Genomic DNA, 12,027 nt, shown 5'->3' on the forward strand with positions numbered 1-12,027 from the left:
CGGTTGAGAGGTTATGTAAACAGGAGAGCTGTTACATAACTCAAGGAAAACACGCCCTTATGTAAACAGGAGAGCTGTTACATAACTCAAGGAAAACACGCCCTTATGTAAACAGGAGAGCTATTACATAACTCAAGGAAAACACGCCCTATAAAGGGAGGAACCGGGAGGTACAACGCTGTCGGATATTGTGTTTACACCGACGTACCTGCTTAGTGAAGAGCAGTGTTCCGGAGTGGTGCTCCAGTAAGGCAAGAACGGAGGTAGGTTGAGTCGTTACTTTCTGGGCCGTGTCTTGCCCCATCGTCACCTGTGAAGGACCCGGAAGCTCTACCGGATAACCATTGAGCTTCGCTTTTTGACTCGGCTGAGTCAAAGCGCAGTGGCGCTTTTGCTGGTTGGAGTCGTAACTCCCAGCCCGACCAGAGATACAGGGACTGCCAGCTGTAACGCACACCAGGAGGTGTTTGCCGCGTTACAGACTCGGAAGTCCACAGGATCGATCGAGCGGCTGCTCTCGGTTCAGTCTTCTTTGCTTGTGATTGGGGTATCGGTGACGCATCACCAGGAGGTGACTCCGCGTCCCGCTGCAGTCTGAGGAAGAGGTTGAGCGGCTGCTCCCTTCAGGTAGAGACTCCGGCTGGGTGTTTCCCTGACTCCTCGATTCTTCCCAACACTCTTCGTGCCCCTCACAGCCTACCGATTGGCATTGTCGGCCATTTCATTTCTGCCCTCTGTTGGCATACGCCGGGATCGGCGTATATGCAGAGGACGGCTAGGACCATCCGTGCTGTGGGCTGGTAACGTACTTAGCCTGGAGGATTCCAGTGACTATAACCTTTGTTTATTCCTTGTATTATTTTTGCCTTCATTAAAATAACTAAACCTTCACAAGTGGTTGCGTTCTCATTATCGTGTCTGTTAAACGATCCTGAGACGTTCAGGGCGTTACAGCTCTACTTTCAACCGGTATAGACCTTCTGGTTAAGTTGCGTACTTCGAATATACAAGTGAATTATCATTCATTCTCAAGTTCAAATATCAATAAATAAACATTTTGTTAGTTGTTGTCCCCGTACAACATTACATAATATAGGAGATTATGAAACTGAAGATCCAGGGCGTTTGTCTGTGTCATGGTTGTAATGTTGCCCTATTTGATGCAGGGCAGAAACATACCTACAACATCTTGAGTAGAACTTATGCAGGTGGTTACCCAAGAGATATTGAGGTCATAATTATCCTACCTAATTCTACTGTACACATCAAATCACATTTACAGAAATCATTTTAACATTTATAACTTATAATTGATTAAATCTTAATGAAGATCCTATTCACCCTTCCCCTCTGCACAATCCTACCATCACATAAACCTACATAAATAAATGTAGAAAATAATTTTTATATTACCTGAACCATCATCAACAAGATCCAGTGTAACCGGTTTTCCAGATGTTAGTTCAATAATTGCAGTCACATTTGCACCTAAGACAGGTGAAAAGCCTCTGCTAACATCTGCATATACAACCATCGGATTTGGAAAATTGACTGTGTCTTGACTCATGTGGGCATTGACAGTTATTGGGGGCACATTGCTATTTGCTGCACGGGATGTCACAACCATACTGTAAACTTGAGTGGTTGCAAGTGTATTATTGAATACGTATGTCCATTCACCAGACTGCAAGCAAAAACAAACATAAAAGTAAAATTAGAGTCATGTAGAACCCAGTCCATGTGAATCTTTTCATCATAACTTCCAAAATTATTTCTCAAGCATCATCACATACTGTGGACTACATATAACTTCAAGTGTTAAACTTTGATTTGTATTCACTCATGATATGAGCAGTACTCTGAAACTCATATGGCTTAGGTCCATGCATTATACAATGGACCTAAGTATTCGGTTGAGGGAGCCCCCATTATCTTTGCTGATGGAGTACTTCCCCTGACAGCCCATCAAAGTAGGAGGTGGTCAGAGGAAGGACTTTACAACATCTTCCATATCCAGGTGGATGGTGTAAAGTTTTTTTCCTGTTAATCATCGCCATCAAAAACCTGGCACCGAGGGACAGGAAAAAAAACAATAATTACCCCCACACCATCTGAGACATCACTCAGGATGTGGTGGGGGCATTATTGTTTTTCTATTTGTCACAAACAAAATGTCAGTTTGGAAGTTTGAGTTTAGAAAACAAGAAAAATGTGTAAAGTCTGATGACCGTCCATCATGGCCATTGATATTGTCAGTATAACTTCTAATAAGTTGACAGGAATTTTCTTGACAATGATTCCTATCAATGTATATAGTTTTCTGTAAAGTCGGTGGATAACTCTAAATTTGGCAGGAGGTAGTATCTCGGGATGGCAGAGATAATGACCTCCACCATCGTGACTGAGTTCCCACCATCCACCAAATTTTAAATCAGAACCTTACTGATGTTAGTATTCTGTTCATTCAAGTTAATCAAAAAGAAATCTGGAAATCCATTTTTCAAAACAGTACAACTTCACATTAATTGTGAGTGCAAAATATAGTTTGATAAACAGTCACAGCAGTTTGAAAAATTCCTGAATTTTGGATCTCATTTTTAATCGACTCATACTGTACACCCCTTACGCTTTTGCAATTTACTTTGTTTTGCTATCTTTTAAATAATTACATTTTTTGTTAACAAAGCCTGATCATTAAAGTCTTGAATTTCTTTGCAAGGTGGATAATTAAAGTGGCAACAAGCGTACCACATCCATGTTTTGTATTTGAATGGAATATAAAGAACTTTAGCCAGGTGGGACACCATTTAATTGTGCCCCAGCTGAACTTTGGAGTGGTATATCATTTATGAACCAAGGATGCACAATTATCATTATTTGTAAATTAAGGTACTGCCGCCACTGTGTTAGCTAATTTTGTGCCAGTGGTACTGTAAGAACTTGGGCTGTTGGTTGACTGGAGTGTGAGCCTTGGTCAAGCAGCAACCGCAATCCTTGTCAGGGTGAGACACAAGCCAACCCTAAATTAACCTGTGCTCATTCCCTTGGTAGCTTGGCACTGAGCAGTCAGGCTTACTTACAACAAAATGCATAAAGTGTTTGGGCAAGACTTCAAACAGTAGTAAATTGAGAGCACCACACAAAAAGCATCCCACACCAGATTTGACACGTAGAGTAAACTTTACTAAATAGAATGAGACCAAAACGGCAAAAATCTAATTGGAAGAACAGGAGATATGTAATTTTAGATATCTGAGTAAAAATAGCACCAAAGATCACTGTGGCTATCTGGTCCCAACAGACTGGGACAAAGGCACAAGTTTAAGCCAACTGTGACGGAGTGCATACTGACTACAGGGATCAAGTTAGGCCCTCTGAACAGAGTACCTTAAATATAGTTTGAGGAGTGCTGCAATGATTCACGTTGAAGATGTGCCACCCAACCAAGGCAATGTGTTGGTTCTGAGATGTGGTGAGAATGCAAAGTGAGGTAGTGTGTGGTTGTTGAGGATTCGATTGACAGGGGCTTACAATGCAAAGTCCGGCATCGAGGATGCGTTTTGCTGTCGGGCGATGCGTAAGTTCCCAGAAGCTCTGCAGCTGCGATCCGAGGTTCGGTATTGCCATCGAGGCTGTCATCAAGGAGGGATTCAAAGGCCGCATCAAGAATGTGTCGTGCTCTGGTGGTTCCGAGGAGGCTGCAGCTTCAAAGGCAATATGGGTCTTAGTGACAATCCCAATCCACACAACAGCTACAATGTATCGGTTCTGCTTAGGGTTGCGCTGTGCAGCAGAGGAGATTTGTTGGTTCCTCTGGGTCCACAGGGGCTGGGAGAGCACCTTAGGCCCTCTTCCAGGGGTCTAAGACTGCGGTGGCACCACTTAGCAGGGTAGACTCACAGATGAAAAAGTCCAGGTGCAGTTGCAGTGTGGTTGGAAGTCTGTTATGTCCCTGAGGCTTCAGATCAGGGGGCCAGCCAACTAGCCCTTGGAGTCATTCTTGGGTTCTGGGTTCATGAGATGCAAGCGAGTCCTCCTCACCCAGACAAGAGGGCTGTGGGTCATCACAGTAGCGCAGAAGTTCCTTCAGGGCAGCAGCCCAGCAGAGTAGCAGTTCTTTCACCAGCACAGCAGTCTTTCTTCCCAACAAATTATCCACAGTTCCAGAAGTGTACTGAAGTGGTGTTGTCTGAGGTTCAGTATATAAAACAAGTGTTGCCTTTGAAGTTGGGCAAACTCCTAGAGGCTAGCCTTTGAAGTGCACAGGTGCCCTGCCTTCCTGTACCTGGCCCCAGACTAACTACAGGGGGCATGCAGACCCTTGTGGGGAGACAGGGCACAGCCTATTCAAGTGTAAGTAGGGCTGTGCCTGGCTCCTCCCTCCCATACTACCAGTGATTATTATTATTATTGAAATTTTATAGAGCGTGACGGCTACCCCAAGTAGGGGTGTCCCGGCGCTAAACAACTATCAGGTGAGTTGCGGCCAGCGAGACCAAAGCCATAAGGGCCGATTGAGAGAGCATAAAAAAGCCAAGTTTTTAAGGCTTTTCTAAAACCAGATTCAGTGTTTGCCTGCCGCAGGGCAGCTGGTAAGGCATTCCACAGTGAGGCTGCACCAACTGTGAAGGTCCTCCCTCCCAGGCGTGCCTTCACGAAGCGAGGGGTTTGCAGCAAGATCTGAGAGCTTGATCGTAAGACATGATTTTGCTTATATAAACTCAATCTTTGCTTTAGGTAGCTAGGACATTTTCCCTTAAGGGCCCGATACGCTAGAATCAGGGCCTTAAATTTAATTCGTTTCTCCACTTTCAGCCAATGGAGCTTCTGTAAATGCGGAGAGACATGGTGTTTGAAGGGTATCCGTAAAACCAGTCTCGCAGCCGCATTCTGTATCATCTGGAGACGTTCTATGGCATATTTGGGTAGACCAAGATATAGGCTGTTTGCGTAGTCAAGCCTAGACGTGACTGTAGCATGAACTATTGATTTCCGGCAATCCTCCGGTAAAAAATGAAGGATTCTCTGCAGATTTTTGAATGTACTAAAACAACCTGACGAGACCTGCTGGATTTGGGTGGAGAAGGAAAGATTCGCCTCCCATTTCACTCCTAAATTCCTAATGCGTGAAGCGGGTGTTGGTGGTGACCCCATTTCAGACGGCCACCACATCACTTGGTCTGGCGCTGAACCCTTACCGAAGAACAAAACTTTGGTTTTTCCAGCGTTGAGCTTTAATTTGTTAGCATTCATCCAGCGTGCTATATCTTGTAAACAGCCCTTGAAATTCTTAAAAGCGTCTACCGTCCGCTCCTTTAATGGAAAAACCAACTGGTTGTCATCAGCGTAGGAAATCGCTTTCACACCCCAGTTGGCAATAAGGGAAAAAAGAGGAGCTAGATAGACATTGAACAGAAGTGGGCTTAAGGCTGAGCCCTGAGGAACGCCACGTCTATGTTGCTTAGGTTTAGAGACAAATGAATGTAGAGCAACTCTCTGTGAGCGCCTACTCAGATAGGATTGTACCCAGGATAGCACTGTCCAACCAAGACCCACGTCTCTGGACCAAGATCGCATGGTCAACAGTATCAAAACCAGCGGACAAGTCCAGGAGCACCAGCAATGCCGATGCTCCTGAGTCCAATGTCCATCTTACGGACTCTGCCACCTCAAGAAGAGCGGTCTCCGTACTAAAACCTGCTCGAAAACCAGATTTCATATCGTGTAATGCACGATTCTGCTCCATAAAAGAGGTCAATTGGCGTTGAACCAATTTCTCTAACATTTTTCCTAGAGCAGGAAGCAGGGAAATAGGTCTCAAGTTACTAAGGTCGCCTGGGTCGCCATTTAATTTCTTCCTCAAAGGGAGAAGAGTTGCATGTTTCAATTTGTCTGGAAAGATGCCCGTGTCTAAAGAGGTATTCCAAATATGGCAAAGGCCCTCCGTCAAGGATGGGGCCAGCATTTTCCATAATTTTGGAGGGCATGGGTCATCTGGTGCACCTGACCGACATTTTAGTATTCCCCCTAACACCTCCTGATGAGAGATCGGGGTAAAATTGGCAAGTGTTGCCTTCACCCCACCATCTAATGATATGGCCATTTTCTCAGTGGCCTCCATGGGAGTAAAGGAATCATAGACTTTTGAGATTTTATCTTCAAAATAGTTCGCAATTTTTTCACAACGAGCTGCAGACGCTGTTACTTCCATCTCAATTGCCATAGGTTTGAAAAAGGTTTGAACTACTTTAAAAACTTCTGTGCAGGAATGTTCTGCATTCTGGATGCGTGCGACAAGATAATCCCGTCTGGCTACTTTTAAAGCCTTATGAAGTGATGGCATATCAAGGCACACCTAAGCTCTCTATTGTGTGTGACTATATAGGAGAAATACAGAAAGACCAACTGTCATCTACACCCAGTCATGAGGCACTAAGACAGGCTGCAGGCACCAAATAGTTAAGGCAGGAAAATGCCAACTTTCTAAGAGTGGTTTTCTTAAAATTATAATTTAAAATGCGATATCTTCATGAGAGAGGATTTCTGATTACAATTCCTAAGACACCAAACATGAACTAGCTACCTGCTCTCATTTGGAAATGATCATTTAGGGAGCTCCAATATTACTCTATGGGAGTGGTATGCTTTACAGTAGTGAAACAAATTTAAGAGTGTTTCACTACTAGGACAAGTTAAACTTAAAAGTATATTTCCTACTTTTTAAATACATTGCACCCTGACCTCTGGACTGTTCAGGGCCTACCCAAAGAGTGACTTACATATATTAAAAAGGGAGGTTTTGGCCTGGTAAAAATGTTTGTTTTTTCAGGTCGAACTGGCAGTTCAAAACTCCACACACACGGGCTGCAATGGCAAAGCTGAGACTTGTTTAAAGATGCTAATTAAGTGGGTGGTACAATCAGCGCTGCAGGCCAACTATTAGCATTTAATTAACAGGCCTGGGCACAGGTAGTGCTACCTTACTAAGGACTTAGAAGTAAATTAAATATGACAAATGGGTATAAGCAAATTTAACCACGTTGTAAGGAGCAAGCACAAGAACGTTAGCACTGGTTAGCAGTGGTGAAGAGTGCGGAGTCCTAAAGCCAGCAAAAAGAAAGTCAGCAAAACAGAAGGATTGAAGGAAAAAACTTAGGGGAGAACCACGCCAAGGGTGCCAGGTCTAACCCTTAGTGAATGTTAGCATGCAGGCAACAGGATAACATTCACTGCTCCATGGGACCTCAGCTTTCCCCTTCTCAATAACCCTTCTCATAGTGCATCCATTTTCATCCTATTGAAGCCTGTGGTCCTTAAATGGACAGAGATTGGATTAACATCATTTTGAAAATGTCATTGCAAGGATGGAGTTCAGCAGTCAGCAAACAGGAGGGTTGATGGGAACAAATTAGTGGGTAAACCACTCCAAGGATGCCAGGTCTAACATTTACATAGTTAGTTAGTGCTTGAAGTACACCAATCTCCATTTCTATTGTGGATAATTGCAAGAGTATGACACATTGATTTTTTTTAGCCTAAAAATTGGCAAAGTCAGAGGAATCTCTTGGATAAGATGTGACTCACCCAGTGAAATATATTCTGCCTTATTTGTACTTGCTAAATTGCATTAATCATTATCAGCAAACTCCAACATTTTAGATACATCTGTTAAGGTAGCTTTACATATTTCAACTGGTGATTCTAATTTGTGTACTCTGATCACTACTGATGACTCACCAAGTATCAGGATGAAGTAATGGCAATTTTCTTGGAATCACATATATACGCATGGCTGTGCTTTAATTGCCCTTTGGATCTGTCACTGAGGACTCTCAAAGCTCTACCACAAAGGAGGTTAGGTAACAAGGGGTTTCTGAAGCACAAACATGCCCACAGGAGCCTGAAAATGTATGATAATCTGATCTTTTGTATGATTAAAGTTTGATTGCTGCACTATAATACAACTAATAGAGGTTTTATTAGAACCAGCATAATGTATTGCACATTAGAAAGCCATATTATCTAACAAGGACAAGACAGTACATAATCCTTACCATTGCAGTCCCTGGGATTTGGAGGCGTGCCGTATGGAGAACTGAATCCTGCACAAAGTCTTTGATGGTGTAGATTTTGTTACTTGGATCTCTGACTTGAATCAGTGGCAGTGTCCCATCAGGTTGCCATGAGATTACAAAGAATGTATCATTCCCTACAGTGCTGTCTAAAGACACAGTCCCTCGTAATAGCTGGCCAGGCTCAACTGCATCAGCAATACTTTCAAGCTAAAGTCAAAGAAAAAAGACAAAACAGTGCTTTATAGTCAGAGCCAAACATGATGACTTATTGAGTATAACATTTAAACAGAAAATGGTATTGTAACCTTTTCATGCTTGCACAGAGCTACATGATGGCTATTTTATAAAAATTCTAAAACTCATTCCTGAGCTACTTCCCTATTCAATATGTTTCAGCATAGTTATGAATCACTTACAGACTTCTCTTTGGCCGTGAACAGCCATGGACGTGCACAGTGGACAGTGGCCATTCATTGTGGGTTGGACACAAGGCCCACCACAAGCCATGCACAGTCGTGGGTGGCAGGCCTCCCACTGCTGTTTAGGCACATGGACCTGTTGCACGTAGTATGCAATAAAAATATACACAATCCATGACTCACCCAACAGCCATTCACATCAAATGCCTCTTATTCTCTCCCCGATAGCTCTTACCAGCTATCCATGTAGCAACAAATAGCCTGAAGGTAGGGAATGTCAAATTCACTCAAAGCAAGTTTTCTCTTCTCCACTTCTGCCAGTCTGGCTGGGGTGCTATGTGGTCTAGGAAGTGGCCATCTTTGAGACAATCCTAACTGCATGAAATTGGCTGATATGTGGCTGGGGCTATTTCAATGGTTCATTATGGTACTGTGACCTGGGGCTGGTGGCTTCTAGGGTGGGCATACTGCAGTCATTTCACCCATACGCCGGAAGCAATTGCTGCAGGCAGCTTAAAGTCTGAAGCTGAGTGCTGGCAAGTTATAAGCTACAATTTAAATATTAGATGTAGTATTCTATATAAAAGAGTGAATTAGAACTACAAACCTGAATAGACTGTTGTGATATAACTCCACTTCCATCCGAGATTCCACTGAAAGCATCAATTAAACCATTTGAATCAAGCTTGTCTGTTGCAGAAAACTTAAAGCCCTCTGAAATATAGAAATTATTTATAAGTCAAACTATTGGTGTTGCTTTGGGACTGCTGAAAGGGGACGGTTTTGCATATATGTAGTTCCTAGTCCCCTCAAATGAAAAACAAGCTATTTAATTAAGATGGAGGAGAAGGAGGTAGAAGAAGGTGGGTGAAGATGAAGACAGGAAAAGAAGGAGAAACAAGACAAAAGCGAATGCAAAGGGGTGGAGAAAGGGATGTGGAGGGGAAAAATTAGGGTAGTTCTAGAGTCCAATAGCACAACGTTCTCTGTTTCCAAGACATTTATTTAGAATAACTGAATGCCAATTTTGCACAAACAATACAATATCCACCACGCAAAGACACAAGCGATTTTATTTGCCAAATTGATCATAAAAGGATGCACCTGTCATGTCTGCTAGTTTTTCCAAGTCCTTGGCTGCATTTGGTCCCAGTGCTATTGTGTGAATTGTTGTGCCACTACTCGCAACATCTCCAAAGCAAGCACTTATGCCAGTGTCTTCTCCATCAGTTAAGAGAACAATTTCCGACCCATGCGTATTGCCATCCAATTTTCTGATAACCTAGCAATTAAAATGTTTGATAGCAATGACTGACAACTGATTAAACTGAAACTCCTTTAAACAATAATTCTGCTTTTATAACCATGATAACTCAGAGATAGGACAAATGCAATTTTAAAAAACTGGCTCTGAGAATGTTAGTTTTACTAATTAAATACTTACTGGAAACACTGAGGCCCTTAACGAAGGCAACCATCTGCTCTTTTATGCAATGTCCCTCTCCATGCCTGGTGTACCATCAACTGGGTACACCAAGCACAAAGACAATTCACCGCGGTACATACAACATCAGTGGTCCCAAGTGCAGTTGCAAACTAATATGAGAGTATGGAGTTCTGGATTAAGAAAAGCCTTAGGGAGGAGTGCTATCTGTAGAGGCTGACGTCCCTCAAGTGGTTATGACTGAAATAATGAAATGCACTATTCTTTAATGCTTGTTTATTGCTGCTACAAGCATTGGCATAGTTGTTTGCGCTTATCATTTAAGTTTCAACACTTTTACTGCAAAAATCTTTTCTAACATTTTAAGATATACACGTCATTTGGAACTGCTTTTTAAATGTTGATGACAGTACAATGGGATTTTATCTGGGAATGACCTTAATACCAGTTAAATAAAAGCAGTAACTACAGATTTCTAGAAAACAATCATGATTTAAATATGAACATTTATGATTAGACCAATACATTTTAAGAGTTCTATTAATGATCAAGTATAATTTATTTGATTTGGTTTCAGTTAAAAAGATTTTTGCTAGGGAGAGGTTCACCAAAGAGCTTTTTCAAGGCTGTAGATAAAACAGAAAGAATGGTTCAATTCTAAGTGACCATATCTAAAGAATAATTGGTGTCTACAAATCTATAGTCATTAATCTTTCCTAGCAGTATAAATGAATGGGTTTTAATCACTGACTTCCTATTATTCCTCATTTAAAGTTCATACACTTTTAAACTTTAACTGTCTGTTTCCAAGCTGGTTGGTCTTAGTATTTGTGCTTTTGGAAATAGTATACTTGCCTTCCTCATCTTTCAGTTCTTCCATCATTTAAATGTAGGAAGAACTGAACCCCCTAGGCCCCATACTCTGCTTCAGAGAGCGCTTAAGTTTCCCAGGTCCAAGTGATAGTTGCTCGTATAATCTAGTGTTGTTTTTTTCCATTCTAAGACATGTAGTCCTAAAATGTGAAGAAAATTAGAGGGTTGCAACTCCTACAATTCAAAGGAAAAATCTGGACTGCACGAGATGTTCATGCATGGATCTGGGAATCATGACAGATCTGTCTTCATAGGGTTACCAACAGGTGCTCCCTATGCTCCAGTTAAATATATAAAGTGTTGCCATTGCTACTTAGAGCATTTTGTGTTCACCTGTTATCTGAATGCACGCCAAACACCAATTGCTTTTGTAAGCAGTTCTTTTCTGCACCACTGATTGAAACAATAATCAGGAGTTTTTGCTTCCCTAATTTTTTGTCACCAGACCATGGTAATGAGTCTACGTTTGTTGCTTACAAGGGCAGTCAAGTGGCCCTCGTCTGTGGACTTTTCTAGTGATAATAGGTGAAAAATAGCAATTGAGTGCTGTACAGATCTCAACACGCACTGAGTAACTCATCTGTGCTAGGCATGCAGATTTTTTTACGACAGATCAGGGTGGCTCATTAACATATCAAGCAATGAGCCAACACAAGGTGATTGGCTCATTGCTTAAAAAAGTATTACTATTTATTTAGCTCTTGGCCTTTCTCCTAAGGACTATCCTTTTTCTCATTTAGCCAAAATCCACTGGTTTTTGGTTCACTAAATAATCATGTTAAAAGCCTTTCCATTTTTCACTGCTCCATACACCAGACTTTACCTTGCTTTTTGCAATTACAGATGCAAACTAAGTTCCAGCTTTGCTTTCTAGGTATCTGTTCCGATAACACAATACCGCTCTTAAGGCAGATGCTTATCTGACTTCCAAGACCAGGAACTCTGGGGCTCATTATGATGTCGGTGGGTCTGACACAGACGGCATGTCGGTGTCCGTCTGACCGACATATTAAGCAGCGGTTAGAACGCAGCATTACAATGTGGTTGGTCTGACCGCATGTGTGAGGGAACCTGTCGGCCCTGCAGTCGGTATGTATTCCCTGCTATGGGCGCGGTGCCCATTCAGGCACCGCCGTAGGGATTACAATGGCCCCTTCCGACGGACTTTCAGTGGCGATCTGACTGCCAGTGAAAGGCTGGCATCGTAATTAGGGCC

At 42.4% G+C, this 12,027-nt stretch overlaps 1 protein-coding gene across 1 annotated transcript in view; it reads right to left on the minus strand.

Moving 5' to 3' along the window:
* LOC146833929 (calcium-activated chloride channel regulator 1-like) overlaps window positions 1–12,027 on the minus strand; it is a 205,094-nt gene that overhangs the window by 63,469 nt on the left and 129,598 nt on the right. The window contains exons 8-11 of the mRNA XM_085601848.1: window positions 9,599–9,776; window positions 9,102–9,208; window positions 8,055–8,282; window positions 1,414–1,684 (exon numbers count right to left, since the gene is read on the minus strand). Of these exons, the coding sequence (XP_085457974.1) occupies window positions 1,414–1,684; window positions 8,055–8,282; window positions 9,102–9,208; window positions 9,599–9,776 (784 nt within the window). The remainder of the gene's footprint in view (window positions 1–1,413; window positions 1,685–8,054; window positions 8,283–9,101; window positions 9,209–9,598; window positions 9,777–12,027) is intronic.

Source organism: Triturus cristatus, chromosome 4_2 (genome assembly GCF_964204655.1).
Source record: "Triturus cristatus chromosome 4_2, aTriCri1.1, whole genome shotgun sequence".
Lineage (NCBI taxonomy): Eukaryota > Metazoa > Chordata > Amphibia > Caudata > Salamandridae > Triturus > Triturus cristatus.